Consider the following 12,159-nt stretch of genomic DNA (forward strand, 5'->3'; position numbering starts at 1 on the left):
CTACTAAAGGCCAAAGGAGTAATATTACAACATCAAGGTACTGAATTGTATCATATGGCTGGGTGGACACAAATGAGATGCAGAATGATCAAATGGGGGAGAGTAACAGAGATACAACGCATACAACTGACACTGACCTCTCTGTCCAGGCCGGCTGCCACCGTCACTATGTCTCCAGTCTCGCTGTTGATGGTGAACATGTTGGGGATTGGGCTGTGGGGCGTCTGCGAGAGAATGCGGTAGCGCACCATGCCGTTAGCTGTGGTGGAGTCATCCGAGTCGGTGGCTGTCACCTGCATCACGGACGAGCCTGCAGAGAGAAAGTTAGTTAGCGAAGGGGACTCAGAGTGAGGTAAAATAATTGGAAAATTAGGTGACGCACGTTAGTGCACACTGCACTAGAGGAGGTCAAGTTGGGGAAAAAAGCGAGAGGAAAAAACAGCAGGCTGCATTCATTAAAATACAAAGATGTGCTTTTCAAGGTCCTTTGCACACATACATTTTCAAAACATATATGGAATAATAGAGGTTCCCCACTACTGTTAATAAATTTGATAGAAATATCAAAGAGAGGGAAGAAAGCTCAGAGAAAACTAAAACGACAACAAACCCATTTATAAACCAGAAACAAGTCAATCAGACTTTGTGAATTGCTGTGACATCCTCTGTTCTTTGGCAAACAACTTTTAGACTGAGAGCTATTACAGAGCGGAGTAAAACAACAAACAAAATTTGTTAAATAAGCCCCTATTTTAAGCTGTGCTGTATTGTCATCTCTATATAGCAAGCAAGTGGGGCAAAGTTTCCACCTCTGCAGAGTCCATTTAGTAATGAGCGGCGCTGGGTCTTCTGCCATTTCCACCATCCATTATTTCAGCCTTCAGCAGCACCGTGGCTGCCCTTAATGCTCCGATGCTCTCTCCCTATTTGTCTTAGAATCACGGATAAACACTGCCATTTAAGGCAGACAGCACAGAGGTGGCGAGGCGGGGGGAGTGTGTGTGTGTATGTGTGTAAAGAGTCTGTATTTACTCACTGATACATGCGTGCATCTGTATGCATATGCGTGTTTGTGCCTTCGCAGCACGTATCAGGGTGAGAGGCCTTGTGTGCCCGCATCTTCCCCGAGCAGAATTATTGATTTGCACGAGTTTGTCAGCTGGGCTCACAAATGCGACCAGGCAATTAGGAGCACTTTGTCCTGGAAAGAGGAGAGATCACCTCGCCTCTCTCACAGGGTTCTGTGAAAATGTCACTTTCCATCAGGCAGCCATTTACAGGCTGCTGCTGCTGCAGAAAGAAAAGGACTGTCAGCTCACAGGAGGGGGACAGCAGAGAGAAGAGACGGCTGGAGCACTAACATGCTCAAATGAGAAGACAGTATAAGCGGAGAAAAACTTAAAAGGAGGGAGACAAGGACATCTTGGAGCTGAAGTATAAAAAGCCGAGAGGGAAACAGAGAAAAGGAGAGAGTGGCAATTATAACGCCTACATATTGTAATTTCTTGTCTAAATTAAATGGCCATGTATAATTTTGAAAACATTTTGGATGTTTTTTTTTAAAACCTTACCACTATTGTCACGTTAGTGGGCACCAAAAAGCATCTCAGCAGCTAATGCATAAGCACTCTGGTTACTTCAGTGGGCATGGCGGTGGGTGGTGGATGCCATGCTGTGAAGACGCTAAACCAACAATGTTCAATTATCAGATCAAAGGCAACAAAAATTAGACATAAAACTAGAATTACCACCTGGCGTTTGTGCGCCTCTGTGAACCAGTACAGCTGAAGTTACAGTTTACATCCATGTCTATCCAGACGCAGACATGACAGCTGACAATGCTTCAAGTGTTGCTGCATTGAAGCTGGATCTTTAAAAACATGGATGCATCACACACATCTTCCCCCTGGCAGCACAGAAGATCTATACAATCACCACCGCTTTCACTAACTCGGTATCTAACCAAAAGTCACCCTTTCTGTTCTGAGTGATAGCGTTGAATAATGGCAAGAAAAGTGTTGTTGCAAAGCATTATGATGTCACAGTGAAGTTGACCTTTGCCCTTTTGGATATAAAATGTCAACACTTCATTTTATCCTGTTAGATAATTGTGTGAAATTACTAGCACATGAATTTTTGAGTTATGGCCAAAAGCAAGTTTTGTGAGGTTACAGAGACCTTTGACCACCAAATTCTAATCAGCTAATCCACGTCTGAGGGGACATTTTGGAAAATACCCCCATGTCCTTCTTTAGATATTGAAACGGATACAAGTTCACAGTGACCTAGACATTTGACATTGAAAATCTAATCAGCTCATCACTGAGTCCAAGTGGACGTTTGTGCCAAATCTGAAAAAAATTTCCTCAAGGTGTCCTTGAGGCATCACGTTCACAAGAACGGGACAAATGGACACCACAAAAACATAATGCCTTTGGCACAGCTCTCACTGGTGCAGTGGCACAAAAATGCAGCTTTAATGTTTTAATGTACAGCAGAAGTATGTTTTGCTCCTTAAATGTAAATGTCTGAACCAAAGAAGGAGAACTGCAGCTGGACTTATGACTGATCCGGCAGTCCCTTGTGGGTCTGAGCAGTTACAGGTGTCTTCTTTCCCATAATTGGGTCTGGATGGCACCATCATTCCTGTGACAGCCTGTATGGACAGGATAATTGTAGCCTTGAAGTCTATTTCAAACGTCATTAAGTTTCAAAGCAGGATTTGTCACTTTGTCCAGCAAGGAAAAGAAAAGAGTCAAAGACAGGAAGAAGAAAAACAATTACAGCTATTCCACCGAGGACAGCGTCAATATATAATCAGCCTTCCCGGTCCCGTAGGGAGGAAGAGGACGTGATGTTTGAATCACACGTCAGCTCTGCCACCTTCTTTTTCAACAAGGGGGATTCAGTGATATGATGATGGTGCACTTTTAGATCCAAAGAGGGGTAACCATGCCTGAAAGGGTTAATCTCTTAGCCTGTTTAATTCCTCTTTAATTTGAACACTAATTCCAAATCCTAATTGCTTTTCCGCCAAAATCGCTGGAGCTGAAAATTTAACTGGTGGCAGGCGGTGCATATTGTTGGCCATTTTTGCTCACGTGACCCAAGATCACCGGTGAGGTCTATCTGCTGCCGAAACATTAGTCAGCCAGAGTCAACATCTGCCTCCCAATTAGAGAGAAGATGGAGAAAAAGGGGAAGATGGATGGAGAAAGACAGATAGAGCAGTAAAAGACTAATAGACACATACATAGATGCAAAGATAGGAAGCAGAGGAGGAAATTGCAAAGCAGGAAAAGTAAGTGAAGAAAAGAATAGAGGTGAGAGGGTTTATAAAGACCACTAAAAGCAGAAGTATGAGGGGAAGTCGGGGAGCGAGAGGGCAGGGGATGGACGATGTGTAAGAGGATAATAACTCTCATCAGTGGAGGTTGGAAGAGTGACTGCGGTACAGCAGATAGAGAGGGAGAAGGAGAAATAGAGGTTGAGAGGTAAGGGAGGGAAGAGAAAAGGCTGAAAAATTGTGAATCTTGGCGAAAGTGATGAAGGGGACACACAGGAGCCTCTGATGGAGTCCACTTCTCTCTCAGGACACAAGATCACAGTCAAACCATTAAAAAAAAGCCACTATGAATGAGGTCAGAGGAAGGCTGCAATCATAAGTCGATGCAAAGGCCAGATGGAAACGCACCTTTTTGCCTTGACTATTATCATAATATAATAGCCTTGAATCTCTACCTGCTTTCTCTAATTCAGGGACACTGCGGGGGCTGAGGCGGAGTGAAGGGCAAACATCGAACCTGCACAACATTCCAGTCTGTCAGAGGAATTGCAATGGAGTAAATACATGGGATGAATTATTGCAGATGTCCAGCGATCTAGTTGCAGGTCATGTTACGGACAGTGGACTCTGATTGGTGAGCCTTCACCTTGCACCAGAAAAATCTTTAAGTTGGTGTTTTATTTGCTCTAGCAGATGTGTCTGGTCCCCCTCCACAGACATCCAGCTACTTGAGATCTGACGGGCCAATCGCAACTGTTTATCTGATATGGGGCGTGTTTGAGATGCAACTGTTAAGAGGAACACCACTGGGGCATTTTTGAAGATCAACAAGTTGATTAAAAATGGGTTCCTCCTTTCCTATGGTTTCAAATAGTAGAGTGAGTAAGAACACCCTTTGTCTTCATATTCTGATGGAAAAAACTGCAACACTTGTTCACACACATATCAGAGCCCTGCATCAGGTTCAATACCCATGGGTACCCATGATGGGTGGTATATTGTTTAAATTTGATTTCAAGATTCAGTTCTGGGTTAAAAAAAGGACATTCGGGTTGTATTGCGGATGATGGATCATAAACACATTAAAATAAGATTATAATTTAATTTTACATTATACTTCAATAAGGTGCATTACTAACAGACATGTTGGATGTGCTGCTCAATACTATATTAATTATATTAAGAAAAAAAATCATTTAAATTCTATTTTTGGAACTACCTTTGTTTTTTTAAAAAAATGTCCCAAGTTTCACATGTATGAAATTTCCCAGCGTGATCACTTTAAAAGTGCTGCCTAATTAAATTATGTAAACAGCGCAATGATCATCAGGATTTGCGAGTTCGTGTTTGGTTGCGAAACTAACTGGTCTTATGTGAAGGTGGCAGGGAGGGAGCAGTGTTGCACATCACAGTTATGGATCTTGAAAATCAGACCCAAAGAGGTTGAATCATCTTAATAAAAGATGGGCAGTAGTGTGAGTATTTGTCAGATTTTTTAAAGGGGTACTCCAAAAAAAAATCTAAAAAGAACAACCTGAAACTGTAAGCAGGTTGGTTGATTCGATCCCTGTCGGCAGGTGGTAAAAGAAGATGTTCTCCAAACAAACCCCAAGTATGTTTGCCTACATTTAGCCAAGAGAACCATGTTCCAGCCCTCACGCTGATGGGCTTTACATTGACAAGAAAATGGTGACTGGAAACTGGTAATGGACTTGCACTTGTATAGCATCTGTCTAGTCTTTCAACCAATCAAAGAGCTTGTACACTGCAAAGTCACATTCACACACACATTCATGCAGTGGTGGAACAGCCATCAAGAGGAATTTTAGTTTCAGTATCTTGCCCAAGGATACTTCAGGGATCACACTGAAGATCTCACGATTTATGAACTCCCTGCTCCACCTCCTGAGTCACAGCCACTTGATGGCTTTACTCATAAACCTACAATTTTGTAAAATATCATCCAGGAGAATCTCAGTTTTCTATGGTGGTAAAAAAAAAAAAAGCTACTCAATTCATAAAAACAAAAAAACAACCTTTGGGACCAGCGTCACATCCAACGTCAGAACTGTAAATAAAGTCAGCTCTCCTGGCTATCTTGTGTTCCTCAAGCTTTTGGATCTCAGAGTGTTTTTTTTTTATACGGCACTGTCTGTCCATATTTTGAGCTAAATGGGTATCTACAACTGCAGCACTCCACAAAAGGTCAGATGATATTTTGACAGTGTGCCAGAACACACTGTATGAGAAAACTTGCTGAATTGCAGGTACTCATGGAACTGAGTGGTAACGGTTCAACACTTCATATCTACTTTATAACACTTCTAAGTACAGGTACAGTGGATTTTCCACTCTGCATTGCATCCGTGCAAACAAACTGGTAACAGACACAGAAACAACCCTTCATACTGAGTTGCTAACCACTGACACTGTGTAAAAAAACCTTTCATGTGGCCCTGATGTTCTCTCTCGACTGACACTATGAGAACATGGACTAACAATAAGGCGCACAGTGAGAGACACCTGCTCACAAACTCAAGGCTCAGTACTGATTGAAATATCGTAGTGCTCTTCCACCTCTGCGCGCCTCCATCATTCTATCTCTTCCCTCCTGTGCCGATTCCCTAATTACCCCCCCAGGCAAGACGGAGAGGGAAAGTCTCTTAAATCTCTCTGCAACTGTTAGCAAACTCCTCAGGAGAGAGAGAGAGAGAGAGAGAGAGAGAGAGACGCAGTGCCTCTGTCCCCCCATTGGGAGGGCAACTGAGAGAGAAGGCACTCAGCTGCTGGTTTTGATCTTGCACTCTCATTTACGAAGGCCTTTTTTTGAGGAAGACGGTCCATAAAAGGGAACGACTTGCTGTCAGAGTCAGGGAGAAGAAGGACAGAAGGAGAAGGACGTAGCATCACAGGGCAGATGCACTGAGTACACTGCAGCCTCAGAACGCGAGAGCTTTGTGAAGAAGTCATACTGACAGATCTTTATCCGAGGCCACTTACCACGACACAAGGACTGCCACATGTCATATTCTTAAAGGTTTATAGATATTCGGATCGTTTTGGTGACCTTGAAAAGGCAGATGTGTTTCATGCACTTTTCAATGTATGTGTATGCTAGAGCTAATAGCTCTTGAGCCACATACTACAGGTATTTTTTTTGCAATAATAATGTTAACTAACATATTTGCACACATTTGAGAGGTTTCCCAGGATAATCCCTCTTTCTGATTGAATCCCATTTACTCCTCAATAACAAGAGCTGAATGCGATCAGGTAGCTCATTTTGTCATTTACTGTTTTGTTAAGTTTTTGATTACCCGCACAAATTGAACCCGTTAGTCACAGGTTCACTCTGCGCTGAGCAGGGGGCTCGGTGGCAGAAAGTGACAAATGAAGCTGTTTTCAAACTGATCCTGGCTGACGGTTTGATCGGATCTCTCCCTACGTAACATCTGGTGACGGTGATAAGGGCGGTTCCCTGTAGGTCTCCCTCTTTGATGGCTTTTACACAGGGCTAGATGTGAAGATGTGTTGTAATGCTTCAAAGAACCTTTGATATTGGGGTCTGAAGATACAGAATGTGATACAGCAGCTTTTCACATATCCCCCCGTTTGCCTGGCATTTAAAAAAAAACATGTCGTGGCCAAGGATTGTTATTGAACTATCCAAATTGAAGACTTACTGCTATTACACATATTGAAAAAAAAAACGTAAAAATTAGAAACTGGAAATGTTTCTACATATTATTAGGGCTACGCAATTTGGAGAAAATGCCACTGTATTTTTTACTATATACCTATACCTCCCTACTGATGTTGCGACCATATTGTTGGGTTAACTACTGGTGTTTTCAAAAAATATTTACACAATGAGATTTTTGATAAATAATGATCAGTAATTTGGATGTAATGACTAAGTGTGTGAAGGCAAGTGAGTTCAGAAAATTATATAATTTTACTGTAATGCAGCCTTATGATATTATGTTATGCTGCAATACTATGAAAGGTTTCAACGCACCACCTGTAGTTGGGATAAAAAGAGAGTCTGTCACCTGGAGTAAGACCTCGGGGATTCCCATGATCAACTTTCAGTTCAAGACAACGATCCAAGTCATGTGCAAATTCAGGATGCACACAAGGGATCTGTGAAGCTCAGTGCAAGTGATTACTGCACTTTACTTGTCACTTGAAATGTCAGACTAAAGTGTCAAATGAAAGTTAAGTTTAAAGTGGAATAAATCATAAGAAGGAGCCAGGTGAGGTGCTGTGGCCCGGGTTGCCAAAGATTTTCATGCAGAATAATTCAAAACCTCTCCATTTTCAAGAACCCATGATTAAATTTCCATGATCATTTGTACTATTTGTACATAAGATGGATGTGAAGTTAGTTATACGGGCATTTGCAGAGGCAGTCAGAATTTGCCCTATTGTAGCATTAGAGGACAAAAGTCAAATTCTGTTATCCCCCAGTGTCATGAAAATGTGACTGGTAGATAAAATAAAATCTAAGCTTCACAATGACATACGATTTCATGATACTTTGTGAAGCTTACCTTATTTAATGCTGGCTTTATGTGTAAAAAGGCACAAAAAACATGGAAAAATTGTAATGATGTAGGGACATATACTTTGAAAAATCACTGTGAGAAATGGTTCCTCTAAACTGGTACGAACCTCCTGGCTCATGGACGAACATGAGAGTAGACAAAATGTCACTCATTGGCACATACAGGAGCCACATCAACAGCTACAGAAAATAATGTAGCTGTTGAGCAGCATTACTTGGAAAGTTATCCACGAAAGATTACTGTAACAATTTCATTATATACAAGCAAAATTATATGACCTTTTCAGGTTTTCCATGACTGTGGGAACCCTTTGTAGTGGGTTAAAATGTAACAAATTGCTGTAAAATACAGCAAAATTACTGTTTTTCCAAAATACAGCAAAACACAGTGCATCTCGATGCTTTTTGGAGCCAAAACAACAGTTAATATAAACAGCAAGCTGCTGTATGAATGTAAGGGATTATGCAGTATTTTTCATTTTACCAAAAGTAGACCTAATGGAGGGCCAAAGGTCGCATGCAGGTTGGTTACAGTATTACACTGTAAACTTCATATTCCTATTTGGAATACTACAATAAATCAAACGTTAATATACTGTTAAAGTAATTACGGTAGTGACACTTTATAATAAAAGTGTTATGCCTGCGACTATAGTTGCTAGTAGTTATTTTCATTTTACTAGAAATTTTTTCAGAGTGCAGAAAAGTGAGTAAGTGTAAAAAAATGAGCAGCAGCTGAGGTGCAAAGCTGAAGACAAAGATGAGAGAAGAAGTAAAAAAAATCTGGAGATTCTGAGGCACTCTGGCACCAAAAATAAGTATTACTTGTCCTCTGGAGTTCCCCAGATTCCTTTAGTTCAGATTTTTCTTTTATTAAATCTTAATATTTTTGGTTGTTGCCTTAGGTTTCATGATTCACTGTAGAATAATTTCTGGTGTGAAAAGAAAGGTGCATACAAAAGAGTTAAGTCAAAGTCAGAGCTGATGTGGGGCACCCATTGGCTCAGTTGGTAGAGCAGGCGCCCCATGTACAGAGGCTGTGTCCTCGCCGCAGCGGCCGCGGGTTCAAGTCCAACTTCGGTCCTTTACTGCACGTCATCCCTTCTCTCAATCCCCCTTTCACGCTATATCTGTCCTATGAAATAAAGGGATTTAAAAAGTCAGAGGTGATTTTAATTAACTTACACCTCAAATGCATATCTCAAAGTTGGCCATGTATCTCGCTCTCTATCTGCGCTGCTGCTCCTGCTGCTGCTGCGGCTGCTGGGTATAAAAAACAACTTCAGCAAAAACCACGGCACTTAACTTGAAGTCTAAACTGGGTCCATTATTAGTGAGTAAACGATTTAACTTGCAGAGGATATATTTAAAGCTTAAATGGGCCAGAAAGGTATAAAATGTCTCCTTGAACTTACACTGGAGATGAATCGCAGTCGTTCTTGTTTTCCGCGACTAAACAGGCAATTAGGCCGGCTCAGCTTTGCAGCCTATTCTCCTAATTAAAATTCATCAATTCAGAGACCAATGATGGAGCAAAGGAAGCTAGACACACACTGAGCTTTTTTGACATAACTCTCCAACACCTGGCATTGTGTGCTCCACAAACAAATGTTACTTGGCAGTGATTGTTTAATGAAGAGCAGAGCAATTATACTGTACATAGTGTAAATATTACTCGTTAATTAGCATCACAGCATGCCTTCTGTTCAAAACAAAATTTAACTCAAAGACTTTTGTCATGCATGCTCTCGTTTTGAACTAAACAGAGATTATCAGAGTGAAAAACGGAGAAAGTAGCTTTTGGAATGTCTGGTTGCCCTCGCTAATTAGGAGCTCTGTATATAGACTCACGCTCCATTGAGGAGTAACCACACACACACACACACACACACAAAGTCAATCCCACACTTGCTCATCCAAACCCACACATACAGACGCACAACATGCTTTCCTATATTGTTTACAAATTCCCCTGAGATTAAACTTAGCAACAGAACAATATCTGAACGCTGTGAAGACAAACACGGGTCCTCGGGGTCTGATTGTTAGAACAAGAGTTCTTCCAGTCGAAACATGAAAGCTACTTGCACATTCTGCTCTCGTCTCCAGCTTCGCGCTGACCACAGCTCTGTTCCTTGATTCGGAGGAAAGGTCTGCATCTCTCCATGCTCTGCAGAATCTGATAATGACGCATCCAGCCAGAATACTGTGACACAAATATCTCATGAGCTTGCCCTCATCTAAACCCAGTAAAAACTTCAAGAATTGCAGCAATTCAGATCTTGTGTTGGTTGAAAGAATTTGGTTGGTTTAAGAATTTTTTTTCAATTAAGATAAAACATTAGGGCTGTCTGAAGGGAAGTATGAAGACCAAAATGAAAAGAGAGGATCTGATTGGTCAAACTGACTGAAGTAGAGTTAAAGACATTAGCAGGATCATTATTCATAAGAGGCTGTGCATTACAGTTGTTTTTAACATTTTCTTCTGCTCACAAGTATTTTAAACCAATGCAATAAAACCTTTCAGCTATTTATAAATATGTCTACAGCCCAGTTTTAAATGGATTATTGCATTTCCTGTGCATTCATTTGAATTGTTACATGATCCCATATAAATGCTTACAATTGTAAATGATTGCAGGCTTGTATTTATTGGTATTTTATGGCTTCCATTATGACTCAGCCATTCAGAACTGAACAGTGCAGTTTGAGCTCATATTGTCCTCCTTTAACGGTATGCAACAGCACTTAGCGTTCACTTCTTCTCCAGTCACAATGTCACTTTGAAGTTGAGTTTTTATGTTATGTAACTCTGAATCACACAGATGCAAACGTGAAACTTTTGCATAACTGCATCCCCACAAATGGGACAACAGAAGCTCAATTTGTCAGGACCTGGCTTGGAAAATGGTGGTGGTTGGAGTCCCACACAAACTACCAGTTACCATGTACTGGTTGACTGGCTGTAGAGGTGCCAGTTCACTTCCTTGGCACTGCCAAGATGTCCTTGAGCAAAGAATAGCACCCAGAACTGCTTTCATTGGTTTCAAAACCACATAAAATGCCAATTTTTGCAAATTGGACCCAAACAACATTTGGAGGTGGTTTGAAATGTGATTCCAACGGATTTCTACAGATGCGTCTCAGTCAAGACGCTTTGGCCCCTCAAATCACAGACAGAAGTGCAGAATCTGGGCTGACATTGAGGACAACATGGAGAACAATAGTTCTTGGACAGACGCCGATGGAGGAGTTCTGCACCCCAACATTGCAGCGCAATTGTTTGAAGAGTGAAATGATGTACCTCCATTTCTTGCTTCTTGCTTTGGAGAGCTGCATCACCAGTGTAGCTACATAGTTACTGATGCCTATGTTGTTACCACAGCAACCCTCCAAATAGATTGTGATCACTTGCAATTAACAGTGCAGACAGTCTGTCTTCAACGAAGCCTACCTTCTCTTTTCCAACTTTACGCCTTTGGATTCTTTGTGTCTATTGTCAATAAGGGAAGGCCGATAAACTGAATATACTCGATGTATACTGGCTCATTCCACGTGTGACGTACAAAAATGACTTTATCCAAATATCAAGTATAAATTGTCTCATTTGGGTTTTTTTATCCACCGGCATGAGACTCGCTTTGGCGTTTCGTTTTTCCCCGTCTCCTATAGTTCTCTTTCTCTCACAGACACACACACCAAAAGCAGGGCTTTTGCAGAGCATCAGACAGTGACTATTATTGTGACCATGGAACACCATTATGATTCGCAATTACTATTAATATATGTACTGGAGAGCTGTTTGTTTGTTTTCAGCTTACAGAGAATAAATCAACACATTTAACGGTGCTGCGGTAACAGTCTAACTTAATGAGTAGTGGTTCGGTAGTGTGAGCAGAGCTTCCATCACAACTGTTTAGTCACATTAACTGACCACGGAGCACCAGCGTGACTTGCAAATCTTTGCAATATATGAACTGGAGAACTGTTAGCTTGTCTCCAGCTTACACTGGATGAATCCTCATACCGCAGTTACAGTTTAATTTTTTGCAATGCTAAAAACCAACTGTTGACCGGAAGCTTCAAGTCCACAGCAAAAACATCAACATTTCCGACCCAAGATGAACCAGGTTCCGCTTTGATGTATGTAATTATAACAATATTTGATTTAACTTTACCATAACAATTCTTTATTTAACTTTATTTAACATTACAATAGTATTTCATTAAACTTTATTTATTTTTTTAGAATTTAGTATTTAATTTTACCTTTATATCTGATCTCTTTTCTCTTTTATTGTAAATC

General features: G+C 41.0%; 1 protein-coding gene across 1 annotated transcript in view; it reads right to left on the reverse strand.

Moving 5' to 3' along the window:
- The window catches only part of LOC121949585 (cadherin-4-like), a 243,234-nt gene that overhangs the window by 37,023 nt on the left and 194,052 nt on the right, over positions 1–12,159 (reverse strand). Inside the window, 1 exon segment of the mRNA XM_042495320.1 lies at positions 138–310. Coding sequence (XP_042351254.1) covers positions 138–310 — 173 coding nt within the window.

Source organism: Plectropomus leopardus, chromosome 2 (assembly GCF_008729295.1).
Source record: "Plectropomus leopardus isolate mb chromosome 2, YSFRI_Pleo_2.0, whole genome shotgun sequence".
Taxonomy (NCBI): Eukaryota; Metazoa; Chordata; class Actinopteri; order Perciformes; family Serranidae; genus Plectropomus; species Plectropomus leopardus.